At 54.1% G+C, this 22,018-nt stretch overlaps 3 protein-coding genes across 5 annotated transcripts in view; 1 reads left to right on the forward strand and 2 right to left on the reverse strand.

Annotated features, from left to right (window-relative positions):
* Positions 1-299: 299 nt before the first annotated feature.
* On the reverse strand, positions 300-1,930 carry NPM2 (nucleophosmin/nucleoplasmin 2). Of its 2 annotated transcripts, none has more exons than XM_085242739.1 (9): positions 1,878-1,930; positions 1,602-1,669; positions 1,440-1,525; positions 1,256-1,363; positions 1,083-1,176; positions 867-988; positions 735-763; positions 619-655; positions 300-525 (listed from the first exon to the last, which is right to left on the reverse strand). In XM_085242739.1, exons 2-9 carry the CDS (start codon positions 1,657-1,659, stop codon positions 481-483), a joined length of 579 nt encoding a protein of 192 aa, XP_085098865.1. In that variant the 5' UTR covers positions 1,660-1,669; positions 1,878-1,930; the 3' UTR covers positions 300-480. The 2 variants fall into 2 exon arrangements, with proteins under 2 accessions (XP_085098865.1, XP_085098864.1); XM_085242738.1 differs by lacking the exon at positions 1,878-1,930 and adding an exon at positions 1,775-1,793.
* A 25-nt stretch (positions 1,931-1,955) lies between these two features.
* Positions 1,956-3,993, forward strand: PBDC1 (polysaccharide biosynthesis domain containing 1). 2 transcript variants are annotated; one of them, XM_085242740.1, is made up of 6 exons: positions 1,956-2,011; positions 2,114-2,179; positions 2,586-2,645; positions 2,755-2,895; positions 2,997-3,155; positions 3,873-3,993. In XM_085242740.1, exons 1-6 carry the CDS (start codon positions 1,997-1,999, stop codon positions 3,984-3,986), a joined length of 555 nt encoding a protein of 184 aa, XP_085098866.1. In that variant the 5' UTR covers positions 1,956-1,996; the 3' UTR covers positions 3,987-3,993. The 2 variants fall into 2 exon arrangements, with proteins under 2 accessions (XP_085098866.1, XP_085098867.1); XM_085242741.1 differs by having other exon boundaries at positions 2,997-3,108.
* Positions 3,994-4,059: 66 nt separating this feature from the next.
* XPO7 (exportin 7) overlaps positions 4,060-22,018 on the reverse strand; it is a 32,974-nt gene continuing 15,015 nt past the window's right edge. The window contains exons 7-28 of the mRNA XM_085242742.1: positions 20,838-21,003; positions 20,272-20,345; positions 19,869-19,988; positions 19,515-19,661; positions 19,222-19,394; positions 18,029-18,222; positions 16,926-17,031; positions 15,601-15,736; positions 14,921-14,994; positions 13,793-13,873; positions 13,218-13,281; positions 12,087-12,195; positions 11,602-11,708; positions 11,144-11,232; positions 10,405-10,512; positions 9,282-9,364; positions 8,574-8,788; positions 7,421-7,559; positions 7,037-7,197; positions 6,058-6,156; positions 5,705-5,832; positions 4,060-5,611 (exon numbers count right to left, since the gene is read on the reverse strand). Coding sequence (XP_085098868.1) covers positions 5,518-5,611; positions 5,705-5,832; positions 6,058-6,156; positions 7,037-7,197; positions 7,421-7,559; positions 8,574-8,788; positions 9,282-9,364; positions 10,405-10,512; positions 11,144-11,232; positions 11,602-11,708; positions 12,087-12,195; positions 13,218-13,281; positions 13,793-13,873; positions 14,921-14,994; positions 15,601-15,736; positions 16,926-17,031; positions 18,029-18,222; positions 19,222-19,394; positions 19,515-19,661; positions 19,869-19,988; positions 20,272-20,345; positions 20,838-21,003 — 2,667 coding nt within the window. The 3' untranslated portion in view covers positions 4,060-5,517. The remainder of the gene's footprint in view (positions 5,612-5,704; positions 5,833-6,057; positions 6,157-7,036; positions 7,198-7,420; positions 7,560-8,573; positions 8,789-9,281; positions 9,365-10,404; positions 10,513-11,143; positions 11,233-11,601; positions 11,709-12,086; positions 12,196-13,217; positions 13,282-13,792; positions 13,874-14,920; positions 14,995-15,600; positions 15,737-16,925; positions 17,032-18,028; positions 18,223-19,221; positions 19,395-19,514; positions 19,662-19,868; positions 19,989-20,271; positions 20,346-20,837; positions 21,004-22,018) is intronic.

The following is a 22,018-nucleotide window of genomic DNA, read 5'->3' on the forward strand; positions in this document are numbered from 1 at the left end:
CACATGGGGGGCGGGGGGGGGGGAAAGCAGTCCTAAAGCAGTGCCTTTATGGCTGGGGGGGCCTCTTAAGGCCGATCTACAGCACAGCAAAGCCCCCACCATGCTGAAGACCCCCCCCCCCATGCCTGCCCCACAGCCAGCTCAGTGGGTTTGGACCCCCTGCTATTCCCTGTGGCACTTGGCACCGCAGGTGGGACATAATGGGGAGGGGGGGGGGGTGGAGGACCCCCTCACTCCTAACAGAGCCCAGGATGGGGGACACACCTGCACCCCCCCCATCCAGCACAGAGAGCCCTGAGTGCAAAACAGAGCCTTTATTGAGGAAGAAGAGCAGATTTCCAGCTTCCTCCTGCAGTGAATCTTGGAAGGAAAAGGGGAGAGGAGCTCACAGGTGCAGCCACACGTTGGGGCTGTAGGGGTACAAAGGGGGGGGGGGGGTCACATCCCATTGCCCCTCCCCTGGTGTGCACCCATTGCAGCTCAGCTCCTGGCTGCTGCCTTCCTGCCCCGGCCGCCTCCTCGGCCCTATGGGGAAAAAAAAAGGGAGCAGAGCATCACAGCCAACCCATAGGAGCAAAATATGGGGGGTGGGAAAAATCGGGGGGTGCAGCTCCTCACCTTGCTGGACAGAGGCTCCTCGGGGGAGGTGTTGTTCCTGGATGGAGGAGGGGGGGAAGGTGGTTATGGGGTGCCGATGGGGGGCTGGGGGGGGGGATTCTGTGTGCTGTACTCACAGCTCAGCCTCCTTCTCCAGTCGCCTCTTCTGCAGGGGGGTAAAAAGAGATTGGGGGAGGGAAGTCAGGACCCCCCCCCTCCCCATGGAGAAGGGTGCTGTGGGGCTGGGCTCAGGGTCCTGGCAGGGCTACCTTGGCAGCGTGGCCCTTTTTGGCCGCTTGGCCCCTCGAGGGGGGAACCTCGGGGGTCTCCTCTTCTTCCTCCACTTCTTCTTCCTCTTCTTCCTCCTCTTCCCAGGACAGGTCGGGCACCACTATTGGGGGGGGGGGGGGGGGAAATAAAGGCCGTGCTGATGGCGGGGGGAGCCGCTATGGGGCGTCCCGCAGAGCCCCGCACCCGGCGCTCACAGGACACGTGCTGCCCGCTGATGTACACCGGGCCGGACCCCGCGCGGAGCCGGAAAGTGACGGGCGGCGTCAGCTCCACTCCGACCAGCGTGGCCTGGAACGTAAAGAGAAAACACGGGGCAGCAAAGCCTCCCCACCCCCAGACCCCCCCCCCGCCCCCCCCAAACACTCACCATGGGCAGCACCGACGGTTTCAGCGTGGCCAACGGCACCGCGCCCTCCTCGTTCGGCACCACCTCCACCACGTGGAACTCATCCCGCGCCTTCTCCCCGAGGCAGATCTATGGGAACGCACACAGCCCCCCCCCATAAGACCCCCCCCCAACCTATAGGACCCCCCCACACACCCGGACGTACCGTTCGCAGCGCCAGCTGCTGCTCGCATTGCCATTCCTCGGGCACCTGGAAGGTGCAGGAGCTCCGCTCGCTGCTCAGCTCACAGCCTGCGTACATCGGGGGGGTCAGCAGGAGACCCCCCCCCCAAAGCGTGCCTTCCACAGGGATGAAGAAGGGACTCACCCCAAATAAAGGACATGGGCTTCTCGGATTTGGTGCCAATGCTCTCAGAAAGGGACATCGCTCCTGGGCTGGGGGGAAGGACGGAAGGACACGGCGTAGTGGGGGGGCTCAGACTTATCCGAGACCCCCCCCAGCCCCACACATCGCACCGCAGGCACAGCGCCGGGACTCACCACGAGCACCGCAGCAGAAGAAGCAACATCCCCCCCCGCGCCCACCCGGCCGCTTATAGGGGCACGGACCCCCCCCCCCCCCCGTTAATTAGTGCCCCTCCACCTGGCTCTCAACAGGTGATCATTGCGCGCAGCTGAGCACCCCCCCCCCCAACACAGCCATGTGCCACCCCCCAGACTCCGCCCCCCCCCTCACGCGCATGCGCACTCCAGCAAGGAGCGATGGCGGCGGCGCTGGTGGGGTGGGGGGGGTTTGGGGGGAGTCTGGTCCGGGTCGAGGGGGGGGGGGTGCGGGTCCCTGAGCCGCCTCTCCCCCCCCCTTTCTCCCCTCCTCCATAGGGACCCGGTGAGGCCGCCGCGGCCGCTCACGCGTTGTCGCTGCCAGCTGAAGCCTATGGGAACGATGTGAGTGGGGGGCGCGGGGGGGTACAGGGAGGGGGGTGGGGGGCACGTAGGGGAACACTGGGGGGGGGCACATGGGGGGTATTGGGGAGGGGGCAGCAATGGGGGGGGACGTGGGGGGGTACCGAGTGGAGCACGTGGGGGCACGTGGGGGGGTACCTGTGGGTTATCGGGGGGGGGGCAGCAAGGGAGGTAGTGGGGGGGGGGCATTGGGGGGCATCGGGGGAGCGTTAGGGAGTGGAATATGGTTGGGGAAATACTGGGTACTGGGGGGGTTCCAGTGCTGGGTGGGTATGGAGGGGGTGGGAACTGGGAATGGGGGGGGGGTACTGGGGATGGGGGGTTCTGGGGGGGTGTACAGGGGCTGGGGGTTATTGGGGGACCCCCTGACTCTGCGCCATCCCTGCAGCCCAACGTGGAGATGCTGTGGGCCATGCGAGCCTCCCAGCACGCCGAGGTCTACTTCAATGTAAGGCTTCAGAGGGGCTGCGCCTCCATCCTGGGACCCCCCCCCCCATAGAACTGGGGGCCCTACCTCCTGTGTCCTGTGTTCCTCCCCCCCCCCCAAATCCCCACAGCTCATCTCCTCGGTGGATCCCAAATTCCTGACGCTCACCAAAGTGGACGAGCAGATCTATGGGGAGTTCAGGAAGGCCTTTGGGGGGCTGCGGGTGGACGTGTTGGACCCCGAGGAGCTCAAATCAGAGCCGGCAAAGGAGGTGGGTGCTTGGGGGGGGGGGGTCCCACACTCATCCCTACCCATGGGTGGGGTTGGGGGCTGTGACCCCCCCTCCCCCCCCCGGCACTGCTGCTCCCACAGAAGTGGCGGCCGTTCTGTCTGCAATTCGAGGGGGTGGTGGAGGACTTCAACTACGGCACCCTGCTGCGCCTGGACTGCCGGGGGGGGTACAGCCCTGAGAACACCATCTTCGGTACTGAGAACACCGCCTGTGCCTCCTCCCATCCACGGGGCTGTTGGGTACCATCATCCCCCCCCCTTTATCCATGGGCCCAGTTGGGTACCCGGATCCCCCATCTTTATCCGTGGGGCAGTTGGGTACCAATATTTCTCATCCTTGATCCGTGGGGCAGTTGGGTACCAGCATCCCCCATCGTAATCCATGAGCCCAGTTGGGTCCCAGTAACCCCCACACTTGATCCGTGGGGCAGTTGGGTACCAGCATCCTCCATCGTAATCCATGAGCCCAGTTGGGTCCCAGTAACTCCCCCACTTGATCTGTGGGGCAGTTGGGAACCAGCATCCCCCATCGTAATCCATGGGCCCAGTTGGGTCCCACTGTTCCCCACCATTATCCATGGGTGCCTCCCATCCTTTATCCACGGGATCGGTTGGGTGTCATTGTCCCCCATCCTTTATCTATGGCACCAGTTGGGTTCCAGCATCCCCCATCCTTTATCCACAGTCCCAGTTGGGTTCCAGCATCCCCCATCACTACCCATAGGCCCAGTTGGCTACCAGTGCCCCCCATCCTTTATCCACAGTCCCACTTGGGTTCCAGCATCCCCCATCATCATCCCTGCTTGCCTCCCATCCTTTACCCACGCGATCAGTTGGGTGTCACTGTCCCCCATCCTTTATCCATGGGCTCAGTTGGGCACCCGTGTCCCCCCTCCCCTTTACCCCTGAGCTGTGGGTCCCGCTGCCCCCCACTGACGCTCCCCTCCCCTCTCCCAGCCACCAGGATTCAGTTCTTTGCCATTGAGATCGCTCGCAACAGGGAGGGCTACAACAGCATCATCTACAACAGCACCCGGCAGCAGCGGGGGGACAGCAAATAAACCTTGTTAGAGCTGCACCCGGAGTCGTTCTGTCTGTGACCCCCCCCCACCCCAACCCCCCCCCCCAGAGCACCGGAGGCGGCTCAGTAGAAACCATTGAAGTTTATTTGCAGTCACAATGCTTACACTGTATGCAGCAAACACCCTTACAAGTCAACCAGCAATCGGCTCACGCGGAAAAGGACCCAACACGCAATCGCCGGAGGAAAGAAGGGAGAAAAACCAACCAAAAAAAAAAGAAAAAAAAGAAAAAAAACCAACAAAAAAAAAGAAAGGGGGGGGGGGGGGAAGAAGAGGAGGGGGTGTGGGATGAGAACTGAGACCCTCGGGACGGAGCGGTGGGAGAGCTGAGCAGAGGGCGCACACCGATAGCAGCAACAACAGTGGGAAAAGTAGGAGGCCAATGCTTCCCCCCCCCCCCCCCCCCCCCCCGTCTGCTTTCCTCTGTCAGCAGATTTCATGTCCAGAACATCGACGTGGTGACTTAGAGAGGAAAAAAAACCCAAAGAACGGGGCTCGTTTTGCAGGGGGTGCGAATGCTTCATGCTGGGCAATCCTTGCTGCCGAGGGGCTGCACCCACTGCGGTGCTCCTGCGGGGTGGGGGGGGGGGGGGGGGGGAACCGCAATTTGGGGAGGGGGGCATTGCCAAAGCGGGCTGACATCGCTACACAGGGTGGGGGGAGAGGAAAGGAGGGGGGGGGGGGGGGGACACCCACGAGCAAGCAGGAATGAGAGCACACGGCATGGCTTCGAGTTCCTAACAACGAGGGCAGGACGGGAGGCCGTGAGTTCTTTTGTTTTAAGGGCCTGAAGAAGAAGAAAAAAATACACGCTGGGGATCGGAGGACGCTTGTCGGTGTGGTTCGTTCTGGTTTTTTTTTGTCCGTTTTGTTTTCTTCCCTCTCTCTCTCTCTCTCCCGATGGTGGTGGCTCCCACTCACCCACCCACCCCGGCCCATCCAGCCCTGCAGGCCACGCTTCTCACTCGCACACACAACCCCTCACCGGTGCACCAGGACTCTATAGAGAAACATTTGCAATCACACTTCTTTTTTTTTTTTTTTCTTTTTTTTTTTTTCTTCTATTTTGTGTGTGTTTGTCTGTGTGTGTGGTGTTTTTTTGTTTGTTTGTTTCGGTAATTTTTTTCCTTTTCTTTTTTTTTTTTTTTTTTTTTTTCCTTTTTTTTAAACCTCGAGTCAATATAAACCTTGTTCAAAATGTTTATGAAAAAATGTACATGTTTTATACAAGGCGGGGGCTGCAGCCGACGTGTGCGGGTCGGGGGCCGCCGTGCCGGCGCCGATCGCTGCCCTTCCACCCCCTCCCACGGAAACAGAAGCACCCTGCCCCCGCCGATCAACCCCTCCTGCTCCCTTCCTCCCTATGGACGTGGAGCACGGGGCCAAAGCAGCGCCGCAGCTCAGCCCTGGGGGAGAGCAGGGATTAGAAAACGCCCCTTCTTTTCTTTCCATCGGAAAACGGGAACCCCTCTGGGCCGGGCCAAAGAGATGCTGCGCCGTGCAGGAGGAGCTGGGAGCTGTCAGCTCATCATGTCGTTGCTGTTGACTCCGTAGGTGGAGTTTTTCATGGAGTCGTTCACCTCCCGTCTGAACGCCGACAGGTTCTGTGTGAACCTGAGGGAGAGGCAGAGCGTTCGGTCGGGCCGGGGTCCTTCGCCCTCCCGACCCCCCCCCCCCCCCAGCCCCCCGTGCCGTGCCAGCGCTCACCTGTCCCTGTTCTTGGTGAGGAGGTTGCGCTCGATGCCCTCCATGAGGTTCTCAAAGCAGAGGTGCATGGCCTGCTGCTTCTCCGGGGGCTGGCTGTTCACAATGCTGTTCCTCAGGTCGGAGAAGTACTGGGGGGGGGGGGGGGACAAGAAAAGCAGGGTTAGCTTCCAGAGAACGGCCAGCTCGGCTCTGGGATGGGGAATGCCCTCCAGGAAGCGTTACAGCTCTTCTAGTGCTCTTAGAGATGAGAAATTAATAGGTAATTAATAATTAGCTGCCGGTCCCAACTTCCCCACCTGCTCTGCCAGCACTGCCTGGAGGCGAGCAGAGGGACGGGGGGGGTGGGGGGGTACCTTCTCATTGAGCAGTATCAGGCCGAGCAGAGGCCGAGACATCGACCACTGGTTCCTGCAGTCTTCAAAGATGATGATATTCAGCACTGTTGACAGCATCTGGAAGAGGGAAAATGGAGCTCAGAGGAGATCCTTCCAGCCCAGCCCTCCTCCCGGCTGTGGAGGTGTTTGTTTGCTCCTGGCACGACCAGAGGAGGATCATCTCATCCTCCTCAACGCTGAGTGCTTACACGCACAGACAGCACCGTGCTCTGGGATCTTCCTCCAGCCTGCACCAGGTTTCTGCTTCGTGCCACGGCCTCATTATGAAGCAGAAGGAATTAAAGCCAGCGTTTGACCGAGCTGGTTTGGAAGATGCAGCTTCCCTTTTACCCTCAAAAAACAGCTTCTGGCTCCAAGAGAGCCAGCTTTAGCTTGATTCGATCTCCTAGCAAGGATGGCACAACACTCCCTGCCTTCATGCGGGGGTTGTGCTGACACTGACACCCCTGGCTGGGTAATGCTGAGGGAAATGCAGTGAGCAGCTCGAGGCACAGAGGGACGAGGGCTCCGTGCAGCCCCAACTCGAGGACCACAGATTGTTTCTGTATGCTGAGCTCTGAGCACGGCCTGGTAAGCGCGGGGACACTGCAGTGCCAGCTCTGAGCACACACGTGCCCCTGCCCTGCTCCAAGGTAATGAAACAAATCACGCCTTAAAGCAGGAGTCCGCGCGCTCTGTGGTTGGCTGTGTGTTGCTTGGCTTCACTTCTATCAACTGCCAGCACCACAAGGAGAACCCTTCCTTGCACAGGGAGAAGCACAGCCCCAAAACGCGGCTCTGAAGCAGCCCTACCATACGATGAGCACACAGGAGAGGTGCTGCGTTAGCCAAAAATCCCTCTTCCTCAGGAAAAGCCTGGGGCTGAGCAGCAGGAGGCACGCAGCACCCACAGGACATCGCAGCCAGGGCTCGGCAGGGGCCTGACAGCCATTCTCACCTGCTGGATCATCTCGGGGTGCTGCTGCATGATGTGCAGGAAGCGGTCGCTCTCCTGGGTCAGAGGTGTGGTCCTCTTCTTGGTGCTGCGAGACAGCTGCTTGAAGAGATAGGTGACAATGTGGTCCAAACAGGAGCAGCAGCCTGTGCAAACCATGGTGTCTGCAGGAAGAGGAAAGAGGCAGAGATTGGGATGCTGCCAGCACTGCCCTGACTCAGGCACACCTGGGAGGCTCCGTTGATGTCATCGAACCACCTCACCCTACAGCAATCTCTCCCCGTTTGCGACGTACGTTTTATCTCTCAGTTTGAAACAGCAGCCAAAATCTTTTCCCCACTCCCAAACCAAAGCCCTACAAGGTTAACAGAGAGCAGAGGTAGTTACCCAGTGCAGTGAGGCCTTCTGAAATGGAAGAGAGAATATACATGATTACATGAGGCTCCAGACTGGCTATAAAGTTCATGTGGTCCTGGGTAAGAACTTCCAGCAAGGAATAGTACGACTGGCTGAGTTTGGGGTAGTCCTGCAGAGAGAGAAAGAGGGACAACTCAGGCCTCTTGGCTGGCCTATAACCCAGCAGAGACCTTCTGCAGAGCTGCACACCCAACCCAAACTCATTTATCACCTGAAAACTGCTCGCTCCATCTCCTGGAAAGAGAACAAAGATTTCCTACAGCGGAACTTCTGGGCCAACACATTTTCTCCCTTCTCTCCCACCACCTGCCTTCCAAACAGGCTCCACCAACACAACAGCTTCCAACACTGCTCTATCTGAACATCTTTCCCCACTGCTTTGCTCGCTTCTGACGGGGAGCATTTGCTGCCTGCTGCCAAAGCTGGGGAGCAGAGATAGCAGCAGCTCTCCAGCTGTCTGCCTCACCTCCAAACCCACCCATGCAGCACCAGGCCCAGCAGCCTGCACTGCCAATTCTTCCTGCAGTCGGTGCCACAAAAATCCCAGAGCAGGGCAGCTCTCTCGTCTGCTCACAGATCAAGAACCGAATGCAGCTTCTTTCCAATTGCTGCAGTGAATGAGACTGTGAGCAACGTGCTGCCATCTCTCCTCCCTGTTTGGAGGAGCAGGGCTGTGCTGAGGGAGCCTCAGAGCTCTGCCACGAAATGGATTATTGCACAGGAGCAAAACTCAGAGGTGGATGCCTTCAGCAAACGGGTTGCACTGGAAGTGCTGATGCTTGGCAGACACAGAGGTCAGGTGCCAATCTCTACCCACAGGCAAAGCAGGGAAGAACAACCCTTCGCTCCGAGGAAGAGAAGCAATAGCTTTGGTAATTGTGCTGCTGAGATTTGGGGTGTACCCTGCTGGGGGAGGAGCAGCAGGGCAGCCCTCAGGCCCTGCAGTGCAGTCCCAGCCCTCCCTCACACGGGACCTGCAGCCACGCATGCAGGAGCTGTAATTTCCTGCTGTGCCAAACTGGGGTTCTGGGAGGTGGCACCAGTTCACTCATCCCTGTGATTAAAGTATTCCTTCACTGTGTAATCTGTGTGCTGACACTGCTCATCTCAGCTGTCTGCTTACCAGGAGGTCGCTGTGAGGGATGGAAAGCAGAAGCTTGATAAAAGTTTGCAAGGCATTGTCCAGTGCATCATCCCCGTACAGACGGAAGACCCCGAAGTTGACGTAACTCCCACTCAGTGCGGCCTTCAGCATAGAGAAGCAGATGGAAATCCCCTTCAGCTTCAAGGCATAGACTTGATCCTTTGGGACCTCCCCAAGCGTTAGGATACGATTTCCTGTGGGAGCACAGAAGAGGACTCAGTGTTTCAGCCACCACATTCGATCTCCTTCTGCCCCAGGGTGAAGGCAAAACAAAAAGCAGAGCCGTAAGGCGTTACAGGGAGTCCAACAGACTGATTTCCCAGCCACCAGTTAAGGACCATTAAGCTCAGAACGGCCGCACGCAGCTCTGCTGCGGAAACAGGATGCATGAGGACAGGGCTGCCTTCCACTTGCTTTGCAGGTCTGCCCTTGTCAGCTTGCACGCCCACGAGGGGCTCAGCCAGGCTTCCTGCTCACTACTCTCATTTTCTTCCATGTTTTCCCGGTGAATGAGCCCCACCTACCCAGCACTTGGAGCAGAAGCAGCTCCCTGCACCCCAGCACGCACTCAGCACCTTTCCCAGCACCGCCCCCCAGCTCAGGCCCACCGGCGAGCACCCAGCCCTCCCCCCCAGCCAGAGGAGCCGGGGGCGGGCCGAGCTGCCTGCAGCCCACCTGGGCACGCACCATAAGTAGTTATCATTTTACTGGTCTCTCTGAAGAGCAGGATGCCGTTCGGTGAGGACACGTCAAACTGCAGCCGTTGGGATCTAAGAGAAAGACAGCAGAGAAACTGAAGCTCAACCACAGGTGGGAACGAGAAGAAAGCTCGCACAACAGAGCCACGCTCCTCCCTCGGTGCCTCTGCTCTGCTCGAGTACTGCTGCTCAGCACCAGCGGGGTGTGGGCTGGGGGGACAGACAGGCTCTGCTGCTGCAGAAGAAAGGGCCCTATATACTGCAGGCGTTAGGAATACGATGAGGCTGAGGGTGGAAATCCTGTCTTGGCAATGGTCGCCAGGCTGCTGTACACAAACACAGTGAGCATCTTGGAAGGCAGCACTGCTGACTAGCTCCTATTCATAACATCACCAAAAGTTCAGAGCTTGGCATTTCGAGCCCTGCACTGAATAGATCTCCAAACTGGAAAGTGCAGTGAGCTGTTCAGTTCACCTCTGAAATAAATGAGCGGACTTTTCCAGGAAGGTTTGTCCTGCTACAAAGATGCCATTCGGTTGTGGTCAGTCTGACAGTAGGGATTCTCAAGAGCTCTGCAATGACCACGTCTGAACCTTCTGTCCTTTCCACTCGGCTGCGACAATGGTCCCTTCCTACAGGGCTGTGTTCAGTTGGCTGCGGGCCTGAGCAGCACCCTGGCAGCCTTCCACTGCTAGATCAGACAGACTCTGAATGATCTGAATGGCGTCAGAGGTCCCTCTGTGCTGGCAGGGAGCTCGTGGTTTAAAGCAGAAGTGGTCACCCTCTGCCAGACAGAATTTAAGGACAGGTTTTGCAGATTAACACAGCTCTCCTGCTTCCCCCTCGCGGTGACATCCTTACAAACACACCCTAAAGAAATTCAGCACGTTTATCGGGCTTCTCCTGGGCTCACTGAGCCACGACACGACTGCTATCTATGAACCATCAGCTGTCCTCCCCCTGCTGAAGCAATGCCAGGTTTTCCCCCTCCCGCTCTTGGTAGTACGAGCAAACCAAAGCAAAGCAAACACAACAGGGTTGTCAACCCCCACCCTATGGCTGAAGCAGCAGACAGGCACCCATCTCTGCCAGCCTGCAGCTGAGGTTCCTACCTGTTATGTACCAGCTCAGCCATCAGTTTGAGGACAGGCGTCGTGCAGGCTGGGTCGTGGTACCAGAGCTCAATCGCCCGCTGCAGGATTGGCATGTAGGATGGGTAGCTGTGAGGTGAAAGCTAAGGAGCTTTGTTGCTTTGTGTGAAAAAGAAAGGTCACAGTTTCTACCAAAAGGCTTGTTTTGTGTGCTGCAGCCAAGCCTTGCAAAGCAGCCTATGAACAAGGCTAAGCAGAGTTGGTGCTGCTTGCTGGCGTCTGCTTTGCCTGAGAAAAACCTTCTAGGTTGACTGAAGGAATTGTGTGTGTACTCCTTTTAACAGCACAAACCAGAACCAAAAGGGCTTTGGACAAAACAGATCCGTCAGTGAAACAGACAGCTGACCTTCAGCGCCAAAGGGACATTTGGAGTGCAGATACTGTGCTCAGTGAGCACGAGGAAAGCTTCCGTCGGTGCTGAGATGCATAGGCCCCATTAGGAGCCATTGTGCTTTACAGGTCAGATCTCTGAGGTCCATCTGGAAAAACCCCAACAATTCAGCTCTGAGCTGATGTCTGTGTTGACATGGCTGCACTCAGACCAAGTCAAGGCTGTCCGAGGGCTTACAGACAGGACACCGGGCGCTACAGAAGCCAAGAAAAACCCCAGTCGGAATTCAGCAGGAAAAGCAGGGCGTTGGGATGCAGACAGGCAGAATTCCCGTCAGGAGGGCTCAACAGACAACGCATGGAAGGATACATCCACTCAAACAGCATCATGAAGCTGGTCTTGGCGTTGAAGGCAAAGGCGATTCCCCTCAAGTCTCTCACCAAACCAACCAAAGTTCTCTGCATTGCAAAAGAAACGCCACATTAAAGGGATCTCTCCCCCTCCAGCTCCACCAGCCCTCAGCTGCCTCCCTTCCTCCCACCCCAGCAGCAGTATGTTCCCATGGTCGCTGCCCATCCAGGTCAGACAGTTCTTCCTCTCAAGTGCCAGAAAGCTTCTTTAAGCTGCGTTAAGGTAGTGACAACGCTGGGATATTTGGTTCCCAGCTGGCTGATAAGCCTCACACCTTTAATTATGAACTACACCTAGACCTGGAGGAGCACAGAGAACATCACTGTAACAGGAGGAAAGCACCCATCGCAGCCCAGCCATCCACCTGTCTTATCAGAGGGGAGCACAGATAGCAGGGAAGGTTGTGCCCAACTTACTTTTGCCTCTTGTTCATTGAAAGTATTTGTGCTGAACATCTGTGCCACAGTCTCAAAGGCAGCTGTCAGGGGAAGCATGAACTGCTCGTACTGATCCTCATCTTCTCCTGAAATAAGACAGAAATTGGGAGGAAACAGACTGCACATCCCTGCAGGTCTGCCTCTCTGAGCCATCCAGACATTGGTCACCCACACAGCCAGAGGCGAGGAGACCCTGTGCTGCCAGCCAGCAACATCCAACTTACAGGAAAGGCTCAGAGCAAACCCTGCCCTCCCAGGGAAATGCTGGACGAAGGACTAACTCGGTCCCGGTCTCAAGCTTCTTTCCCTTCCTTTCTCACTCCCCATTTAGCTTTTCCCATCCTGGCATCCCTTCTGGAGGAGCTTACTGCTCTCTAAATAGCAGGGCTCAGCACAGTGCGGAGCCAGCATCCAAACCACACAGTTACTGCTTAGCTCTGGATCCCAGACAAAGCCCCATGTACCTAAATCCACCATGAGAAGACGCCCAAGTGCCGTGTAGAACGTAGTCCGACATCTCATGTCAGTCAGGTTGGACTGATTGTTAATGCCCAGGAAGGAAAAGTGCTCACTCTGCAAACAGAAGAGACAGGTTAAAGGAGAACCAGTTGCTCGAGGAGGCTCCTGGGTTCCTCATTCTCCTGCCTAACTCTGAGCCTGTGCAGGAATGAGAAGTGAATCCGTGGGCTATCAGAGCAAACACCACCAGAGGGCAACGCGCACCGTGCCGGCAGGTTGCTGGAGCTGTGCTGCCCACCCAGCCCTCCTGGCTGCCAGCAGATCCTGCACTGCCACTCTTCATCTGGGAACTGCCCCGGAGCCGAGAGGAAGCCTTGCTTTGCCTCCTGAGCACGGCAGCCATCTGCCCCCAAACTCGTGGGGTTCCTTCAGGTATCACAGCTGTGCAAAACCAGTCCCTGCTTACTCTGCCTTCACACATGGGAAAGCAGCAGCCCTGCAGAGCCAACCAAATGCAGTTCCTGGACCAGAGCTCTGCCTGTAAAATATCCCCTAGATAGGGGAACAAAGCGCCCCATTCAACCGCTCAGTCCAGGCCTTCTGGACACGGCTCCTGTCACTACAGCATCCACTGGCCACACACTCTGAGAGGCGAGGCAGAAATCCACTGCACTTTGCTGCTCACTTCTAATCGCTCATTCTGACATTTTGGATTTCAAATCAGCATCCCAGGTCTTCCCAGGGCAGTGAGGAGAGATGCTGCTATCCCAGAGCTTCCTCTGAGTCAGCGCTTCCACCATGAGAGCTGGGGCATTCAAATTGGCTTTAACTTTCACAAACAGTGCCTGCTGCCCTCCTGTCTGCATGGGCAGCAGTACTGACTGCCTCCCGCTGGACACAGCTGTCTTTCAGTGCAGAGCAAACAGCCCCACGTCACCCCTTCTGGGATGAAAGTGTAATTATAACCCCTCCAAATTGAAGGGCAGGCTTTGAACAAAGAGATGCCATTTTCAAGTATGGCGGAAGAGAGGAAAACTTTCAGTGAGTCCAAGTGCTAAAACCAGGGGGTTATCTCAGCTCCAGAAGGCAGACGGAGGAGTTTGTGGTGAGACAACGAACGGGAGGCAAGGACTTACCGTGTGATTGTTCAGCATGAACTGCACAGCGCTCAGCTTCACCAGCTTTCTGACGCTGCTGTACGTAAGGGGGGTGTTAAGGAAGCTGCACTCAGCAGAACACCTCCTGCAATGCCTGCAAATGCCTGCAAAGCACTTTCTAGGGCAAAACTGGGGGAAGGCTTGTGTCTGTTTTATTAACTGCGTTGTAGGTTCTCTTCCATTTGTCTCAAGAGCAACTCTTACCGAGTTGCACTACTGCAGAGAGCTGAAGGGATTTGCTTTTAAACTCTGTCAGGAAGAACAAATAGGAGAGCATCAAACGGACCACGGCTGTAAACAAATTAACGCTGTGGACGGTGAGCTGCAAAGCAATTACGATCCCAAATTAAAAAAGAATGATGCTGTAGCCTTTGGTTATAACTCAAGAGCTAACTAACACGTCGATGAAGCGCTGGCACTCTCGCTATCTTCTCAGTACCCATAAGGTGAAGCAGTTCAGCCGTCTGTGAGACGCAGAGCGTTGCTGTTCCAGCTGAGCACCTGGCTGCTCTTCCCTCTGTTCTGCACCCCCTCAGCTCTTCGGAAAAGGATATCCAATGGAGAGGTCGTTGAGCAGCTGCAGCGTCTTGGAGGTGATAGGCTCACATCGACCCCAGTACTTCAGGTTGGTGATGCTAGGGAAGAGGACAACAGGACGGGTCAGAGGGCTTTGCTCGGCCTCCCCTTGGCTGCGCAGAGGATTCTTCTAGTCAAAAGTCACCCAACATCAGCAGCTCCACCCTCCACCAAAACCACAGACATTACAAGCCACAAAATATTGGTATAAAATCACTGTACTTACATTTGGTTGACTAGAAAATTATCCTTCAGATAATCTTCACTACTTGGGTCCCAAGCTACACTGGCCCATACCCAGGCCCTTGGAATTCTGTGGCACTCCAGGGCTGGTTTCTGCAGCAAGGGTAAGAGAATTCTGCGGCAGTGACTACATGCAGACGTATGCAATTCTGCACCTGCACCATCCACTGTCAGCTGCAGAATTCTAGTAGCCCTTGCTTCTTTTCCAGGAGAGCCACTTCACCCCTTGAGAACGCGCAGCTCAGGCGCGTGAGGGCAGGCAAAGGCCCGTGCACTTAACGAGGGGGTGATGCCAGAGAAGCCAAGGGGAGCTCGGAGCCAGCTGCTGCACAGCTCCAGGCACACGGCACTGGGATTCAGCCTCGGAGCTGGGGAAGTGCTTCAGAACGCCAACTGACCACAGCCAGCCGACAGGTTGGGTCCAGAGAGCTGCGTGCTGGAGTGGAAGAGCTTTAGGGAAAGGAGCTGTGCTACCCTGGGACCAAACAGCACAAATTGCACTCTGAAGGAGCAGCACCCTCCCCACAGAGCTTTTGTGGCTGGTGATTGGCAAAGGTCCAGTGACAGGGCAGGGGTACTGGAGGCTGTCCCCTCTCTGACTGGTTTTACTAAGCAGGCACTGAAAAAAGAATCCATTATCCTGGTGTACGGGCTATTTTTGTGTCTCCATAGCCCAGGCTAGAATCCACGGTGGATAAATCAATCCTGTGTGTGACTTAAGCCCTTGATCACAGCCTGTAATTCTCTCAAGTAGCCAGATGTTACTGGTTTTAGACAACAGCATTCCCTCATATTCCAGTCTTCCTGGTTACACCTTCAGACAAGCCCTGGAACCTCTGCTGCCTGCGATCAGGAACACTTACATTTTCCCTATGAAGACGCTCAGGACCATGGTCTCATCGTTCAGCCCCAGGACCTCTGAGAGACGGCGGTACAGCTGGAGGGAAAGACAACACCAACTCAGGAATTGCCAGTAAAGCAACTAATGATCAAGACTAATGATCATGGATCACTTGATTTTCATTTGTCCTCCCTTCGCAGCCACAGGCTACTGGAAGAGAACCAAGTTCTGGAATAAGGATGTTCCTTGTATTCTTCTGAAAGTTCTCTTACATCTGTGAAGCTGCACCAAGGCACTGAGAGTCCAGTCCATCTACAACTGCCTTGTAATTAAGAGAACGGCTATTTATCTTCACTTCAGAGCTGAGGAAACCAGGCATAGATACAACGGCTTGTGTTCCTGCTGGCTGAATGTATCAAGTGACTTTCACATGCACGTGGGCTTAAGGGACTCATGTGAAGTCACAGAAGGAAGCTGGTGGATAAAACTGAACCCAGATCTCAAGTTTAAGGCTGCTGTCACCATTTCTGTCTCCTTCCCCACGCACACAGAGCACAGTGCTTCAAGAGCAGCTCAGGGTTTGAAGTGTTAACACAGATCCAGGAAACAGAGCAGGCAAGTCTCCTAAGTGCCACCTGCTTTCATTCTAAAAAGTGAAGCTACGACTGCGCCTGGCATGGCAAAAGACACAAAGGAGATTACCTTGGAAGACTTCTGCACCTGATCTCCAATATAGATCTTCCGGAACTGCTCAAAGAAGCTCAGCATGGCAAGCTCCAACTTCTCATTGCCAGCCTGTGCCAGCCTCGAGTCTGTCAGGTTCATCAGCTGCAGCACCCTGCAAGGAGGGGGGAAGCAGAGGTCACTGCTGCTGGACGCAGGAGCACTGAGGGGCTTCAGGCACACAGGGTGTGCTTGGTTTTTACTTTCTGCATTGCTGTTTTGGGTCAATAGTTAACTAAACTGACAACAAGACCGACTGGCATGCATTCCTTTTCTGTGCAAGGCCACTCTAAGGCTTCTATGTCCCTTCCAACAGGGACAGCAGGCCCTGGATTTAATTTGCTAAAGAAGGGAGCTTCAGGTGCTGTAGCACACTTATCCAGGGACTGATCCTTATCCAGGGACTGATCCAGCCTGTCAACCATTGCTTCTTCCCCTCTAAATGACACTCCACCTGGCTTTTGTGCCCTGTGGGAAGCTGTGAGCAGGGCCAACGAGGGGTGGGACTGCAGGGTAACACACGCAGCACAACGGGGGGCAGGAGAGCTGATATCCCATCCCAGCCACAAAGCACAGATTCTTACCAACACCTACCATACACACTGGCACTAAGAGTTACTGAAATGTCTCACCATTTCCCCTTCAGTAACTACTTGGGAAGCCAATGCTTGATGTAATTTATCAGCCACGGCTCTCCAGCAGCCCAGCTTTCACACTTGCCCAGGTTAGCTCCTCTTCCCACCCTTCTGGAGCACAGCAATTAGGCTCCAAACCACAAGGCATTCAGTGTGGCTCAGGGTTGTTTGTAATTAACAGTCCACACGTGTTCTCACATCCAACAAGTGCTGCTTGCACTGCAGAGGGTCTACCACCCCCCAAAGCCTTAAACACGTAGAGAAGGGCTACAATATCTGCAGTACAGTAAGGACAAAACCCACTTTGGGTTTTTAATGGAGATTTCCCCCTCCACCTCAGAGAACCAGCATTCGTTTAGTTCTACTTCGATGCATGCATTTAAGCCCAGAATGAACTCCTCTCTTTCACGCTCTTCCCCTCTCATCCTCTTTCTTACAACCCAGACCTCCCAATTTAGTCAAGCCTCAGCAGAAATCTGCTCTGGATTTAATTTGCTAAAGAAGGAGCTCTGGCTGTAGCCAGAGCTGCTGATCTCTTCTTTCAGGACGGCCAATTCCACACTGTTCTTTTCAGCGAAGAGAGAGGAAGAACATGGTGACAGCTTCATGACAGCAGTTCTTTGACAGACTTCAAGAGTGGGGCAGCTAGAAAACAGTCAGCATCCCTACCGACAAACCAGCTCGCCGTCCATCGCATCCTGCTCATCTGTGCTGGCAAATGAGACCCTACCACCAATCACCGCCCCGATGATGTAGACCAGCCACGTCAGGCGCCCTGCAACCAACAGAAGACATCAGAACCAAGCACCTCACATCACGTGGAGGAAGCTGAGGAGACCTGCAGTTCAGGTTGGTAAAGATAGGACTATCTTTCTGTTTTAGTGCCAAGTTTACCAGCAGTACTCAGTTCTCCACTTGGTGGAAAACAAGCACGTCTTTACGAGGAAGGGAATAAAGGATGCCAGGTCTGCTTGGAAGATGTTCATTATTTAAAGCTATTCCTTCGCAGAAAGTCACTTCCTTGTAGAAGTGCATCCTGTGTATTTAAACATGTGCAGGTGCCAGCAGGCAGCACTTATCCTTTCAAAATCCATGTCTGATGCAGAAGTCAGCATCACACAGAGTTCTGCCCACACAACGGCACTGTAACAGATCAAATACTGCTTCGGAAGGGATCTGTAGTCTCTAAACTTGTGCTGATGTGCTCAATTTCTGCAAGGAAGGATAAGCCAGCTATGTTATTAGAGAAGGGGCGTAACACAGCTGTACCTGCATCTCAAAAAAGGTGTTGCTTTTTCTGTGGCTAATGTTAAAGGATTCCTAAACCAAAGAGTGTGCAGAGCCCACCCTGTGCTGCAGACAGACACTCCCCTTCAGACAGAGGTTTGCAGCTTTCTCCCAGTTATTCATCCCAACCAACTGCTGCACAGGCAGAGAAGTTCAGATGAATGCTCTGCACCCTCCCTCGGACAAAAGACAGACAGAGCAGTACGGCCGGTCACCCATGGATCAGAGAACATCCTTAAAACCCATCTCTGTGAGACTGGGCAGGCAGATGGATGAAATCATTCCCCAAAAAGGTGTGCAGTCAATTGCAGGACAGCAACACCTCCAGCAAGCACTGCTGTGTGCGTTGGGAGCGTCTGCCCACAGTCGAGAATATTCTGTACCATAGGACACCTCCCCAGGGAAACACGTGCGAAATCTGGCTGCCCTGCGTGGATTTCACCAGGAATGCAGGCTTCTGGAACCACTGCTCTCCCAGAGCTCACCTTCCTGCACAGCAACGTCCATGGGGCTGGCGGTGGCACTTTGCAGCAGCTCCTGGTAGGACTGGGCTGACTGGTCAAAGAGCTGCACGAGCAGAGCGCACGTCTTCTCATACTCACACCGGCCAATGGTGGAGAGCTGATCCAGCTGCTGCTGCACGAGGCCAGTGTCATCCAGTGGATCCTCCAAACCATCCCTGGGCAGCAAGAGAGCAGCTTAGATAAGGACTTAAAAGGCAGCGATGGCCCAACCTGGAACATAAGCTTATGGAGGTGCTTTCCCTGGGCGCACACACTGCAGTGAGCGATGTCTCTGTCGTGATGGAGAGCTGCACAGACTGATCTAATAATCTGAACATTGCTGCAGCCATCAATCAGGAAAACATGAGTGGTTCAGGTGGAAGGACCCTGAGGAGCTGGGATGAGTAAGCTCTTCTTAATCTTTATGGCTACATATGGTTAGTTTAGTGCCAAGAACAAGTTCTCTGTCTGGCTGTCTTTATTACATAAAGCTTTCCATCTTTCTTCATGTTTCAGTTTCCTTTTTCTCTAACTGCATTAACCTCAACACTGCACTGCACTGCGAATACCAAAATTAAATAAACCTGCTGTTCCACCCGTGCTTTGTTAGGTATCTCTAAAGGGATAAGCTGATTTGTCTCCCCTTCATTCAAAGATTATTTTTCTATACCTGACATACAAACTCAAGGTGTAACTCATCCCAGGCAAATAAAGGCACTGCAGCAGGGTCCTCCAGGCTGCCTTCACATTCAAAGTAAAAGGGATACTTCCAGGCATGATTTGTGCCATCCTACAGCAGATTAAAAATTAAGTGAATCACACTTTATATGCTTATCCCTCTCTGTTAGGATGGGAATTCGGAGTGGCATGCTGCAGGTGGGTGAGAGAGCACCTCTGAAACCACCCGGATCAATCTCAAACATCTGAGACTGACTGAGGTCTAAAGGAACAGAAAGAAAAAAAAAAAGCTTAGAAAACGCACGTTTTCTTTTGTATAATAAAAGACAGAATCCGAGATTAAGGTAAGCTTCCCTGAAAAACCCTTTGGTGACCTGCTGAACTTCCTGCAGCCACATCTGCTCCTAAAAGAAAACTCAGGACAGAACCACTAGAGCCTCCTGTGCCAGATCCTGGTGCCTGCAGCAGCAGCGTTGCCACCTCTCTGCTTTTCATACCTCAATATGATGTGCACAGATTCCAGTCTGGATGTGATGTACGCCTTTGTGACTTCTGGTGTGTATGTTTCCAGCATGTGAGGCTCAGTGGCTTTCACGTAGGGCACCGACGCTGCCAGCCGCTGCCACAAGCTCAGCAGATAGTGAACACTGTTTGGTGCAAACTCCCAGTGCTGAAGAGCCAGCAGAAAGGAAAGGAAATCAGTGAGCTGTGATTATTTTATCCATTTGTTTTGACTTCTGAAGCACAGAAAGTGCAACAGCCAGCGAGGGCAGGTGGAAGCACCTCGTACCTGCAGGCTGGTCACGGTGAAGTTGGCAATGAGTCGGATGACCTCGGGATAGTTCTCCACCTTCACCAGCTCTCCCAGCTGGTAATTGCTTTTCAATCGGGCCAGCAATCGGCAGAACTCGTGGTAGTTGTTTGGGTCTGATAAACTCTGAGAGGGGAAAAAAAAAAAGGAGAACTGAGAAACAGCACTACTCAGCAACAGGAAGAGGCAGAGACGGAACGGGACAGAAAGAAGAGAGCAGCAAAACGTCGCAGCAGTCTCCCCAGTGCCAAAGGTGAGATGTGTACATTAGAAAGCATTTTTGGTGAAGGAACTTGAAGCAGAGAATTCCAGTGACTGCACTCAAACACTCACCTGGGGGTTTTCCAGTATTCGCTTGACTCCATCAACGAGATGAGACAGAAACTTTGCTCGTTCTGCATTGTTGAAGAGGGATCTGCGTACAGAGGCAATCTGCACTAAACAGGACAAAACCTGAAGGGACAGGGAGCGGACAGAAAAGGAGGGATTAGAACACCAAAAGGAGCAATTAAGTCACTCTCAACTCAAACCTCTGGAATTTCACTGAGAATAGGTTCCAAAGATGCAGTTGCAGTAGCGAGTGCCAAGTGAGCGGGGCTACAAATAGCACAGCAGTGCCACCAAAACAAAGCGTGAGGTCCTTCTGGGACCTTCAAGCAACAGCAAAACTCCTGGGTGAGCCCTACAGACACCTTCTGGTTGTGGAGACTGTAAGGAACACAAACACCCAACTTACCAGAGGAGAAAACGAAGGAGGGATGGAATGATAAAGATCAAAAAACAGCTGAAGGGTCGAAGAATCCAAGAATGCTGAAACAGAACAGAGCACTTTATTGGCAACACCTCCAGTCACTGCTTTCCAGAAATCTAAGGCCTATCTGTCCAAATCAAGATTAGCTGCATGCTTGTCACACAGAGGACTGCACACTGAAGAACATCTCCAAAGGATTTTACATTTTTACATAACTTGCCTTCTGGCTTTTCCAGAAATAAACCAGCTGCTATATGGCACTGTGACAAAACTACAGGATAATATTTTAAGAAAGCAGCCTGTAGGACTGCCTGCAAAATGCCTGGTGAGGAAGGGAAGGGTGTGAAGAACAGGTGACAAGCTATTTGTTATTTTTATAGCTTTTTTTTTTTTCCTTTTTTTTTTCCCCCCTAAATAATTTACTGTTTCTTGAATTGGCCTCTACGTCTGGCACTGTGTGCACAAGTTGAAGTGCAGAGAAGGCTTTATCAAGTCACCCAGACTTCCAGCTGGTACGCTTCCATCCAGGCCTCTTCCCCCAGCAGGATTACCTGATCTCCAACTGGTTGGGATCTGCACAGTGCAAAGATCATCTGAGGACTCATCCGTTGACGTGCCAATGAAATCAAAGTTCAGGCAATTATGAGTGAGCTTTAGAAGCTGCATGAGCAGACCATGCTGGCTCTCATCATTTAGGTTCAGGTTCTTCCCAGAAGCCTGTAAGATACGGTGGGTTCAAAAAGCAGAAATAAGAAAATGAAGGTGACGGCTGAGGCTGAGACACCAACTCAACTTCATGGGGACGTGGCAGCCACAGGGATCACGTAGCCCTGCAGCCCCACACTGCCACACACTTAGTCTTCATGTGAGATGGGTAAACACAGGCTTCCTTTTCCACTTGGTTTGTGCTGCACAGGAGAGAAGCAGCCAGGCCTGCCAGCATGCAATTATACCGGGAGATTCACGAGATACAGAAGTTCTTATTAAGGTTAAACAGAAGAACACACGCTGTGCTGACAAGCACCTAGCAGCAGGGAATCCTGTCACTCCTCCTACCCCTCAGATGGAAAGGAGTGCAGTCACTTCTGCTGCACAGATGATCTGTATCAGCCCTGCTCCAGTTACAGGGCTCTGCTATGGCTGGGGAAAACACACACACACACTCTCAAGTGGCACAAAGGACTCGGTGGGACACGAGGTCGTTTCGCTGTAGCTTAAATGCAGCACTCAGGTCTGCACTCCAGGGACGGGCCAGCCTCTCTTTGCTTTGTATCACTGCTCTGTGCTCGAAACAAAACAAACCTCTTCCAGCTTAAGCCTATTGCAAATAACATATTGCAGTGTGCTGACACTGCCAAGAGCCGTGCCAACAGTGGCTGGAACGTCTTCTTCACTCCCTCCACAATGAGTAATTCTTCTGGGGCTGCCTGACTGCATGCTGTTTTATGGACGCTGACAGAAGCGTGAGCACTGGTTTCTAGCAGCCCAAAGTACCACCAGCTACTCTCAAAAGGATTTGGGCGTTCATATAAACCCTGTTCTGCTTCAGCACCTTCCACAAACACCAGCAAGGCTGCACTATACTCCAACCCTCAGCTGAGCCACCTGGCCAGGTGCTTCTCTTCACAAAAGTGGAGGATTCCCACTCGAATACATCCTCAGTGCATCTGAAAGAAACAGCTGAATTCAGATGTTACTAGAGCTGCTCGGGGTGCACAAAGAATGAAAACCA

Source organism: Meleagris gallopavo, chromosome 24, assembly GCF_905368555.1.
Source record: "Meleagris gallopavo chromosome 24, MGAL_WU_HG_1.1, whole genome shotgun sequence".
Taxonomy (NCBI): domain Eukaryota; kingdom Metazoa; phylum Chordata; class Aves; order Galliformes; family Phasianidae; genus Meleagris; species Meleagris gallopavo.

Bases quoted from the DNA above. Each gene is read 5' to 3' on its own strand.
- NPM2 (XM_085242739.1), bottom strand. From the start codon at position 1,659: ATGTCCCTTTCTGAGAGCATTGGCACCAAATCCGAGAAGCCCATGTCC. The intron at 989-1,082 runs GTGAGCGCCGGG...CCCCCCCAATAG, and splicing joins CAGCGGGCAGCACGTGTCCT to TGGTGCCCGACCTGTCCTGG. The intron at 764-866 runs GTAGCCCTGCCA...ACCCCCCTGCAG, and splicing joins AAAAGGGCCACGCTGCCAAG to AAGAGGCGACTGGAGAAGGA.
- PBDC1 (XM_085242740.1), top strand. The intron at 2,896-2,996 runs GTGGGTGCTTGG...CTGCTCCCACAG, and splicing joins AATCAGAGCCGGCAAAGGAG to AAGTGGCGGCCGTTCTGTCT. The intron at 3,156-3,872 runs GTACCATCATCC...CCCCTCTCCCAG, and splicing joins CCCATCCACGGGGCTGTTGG to CCACCAGGATTCAGTTCTTT.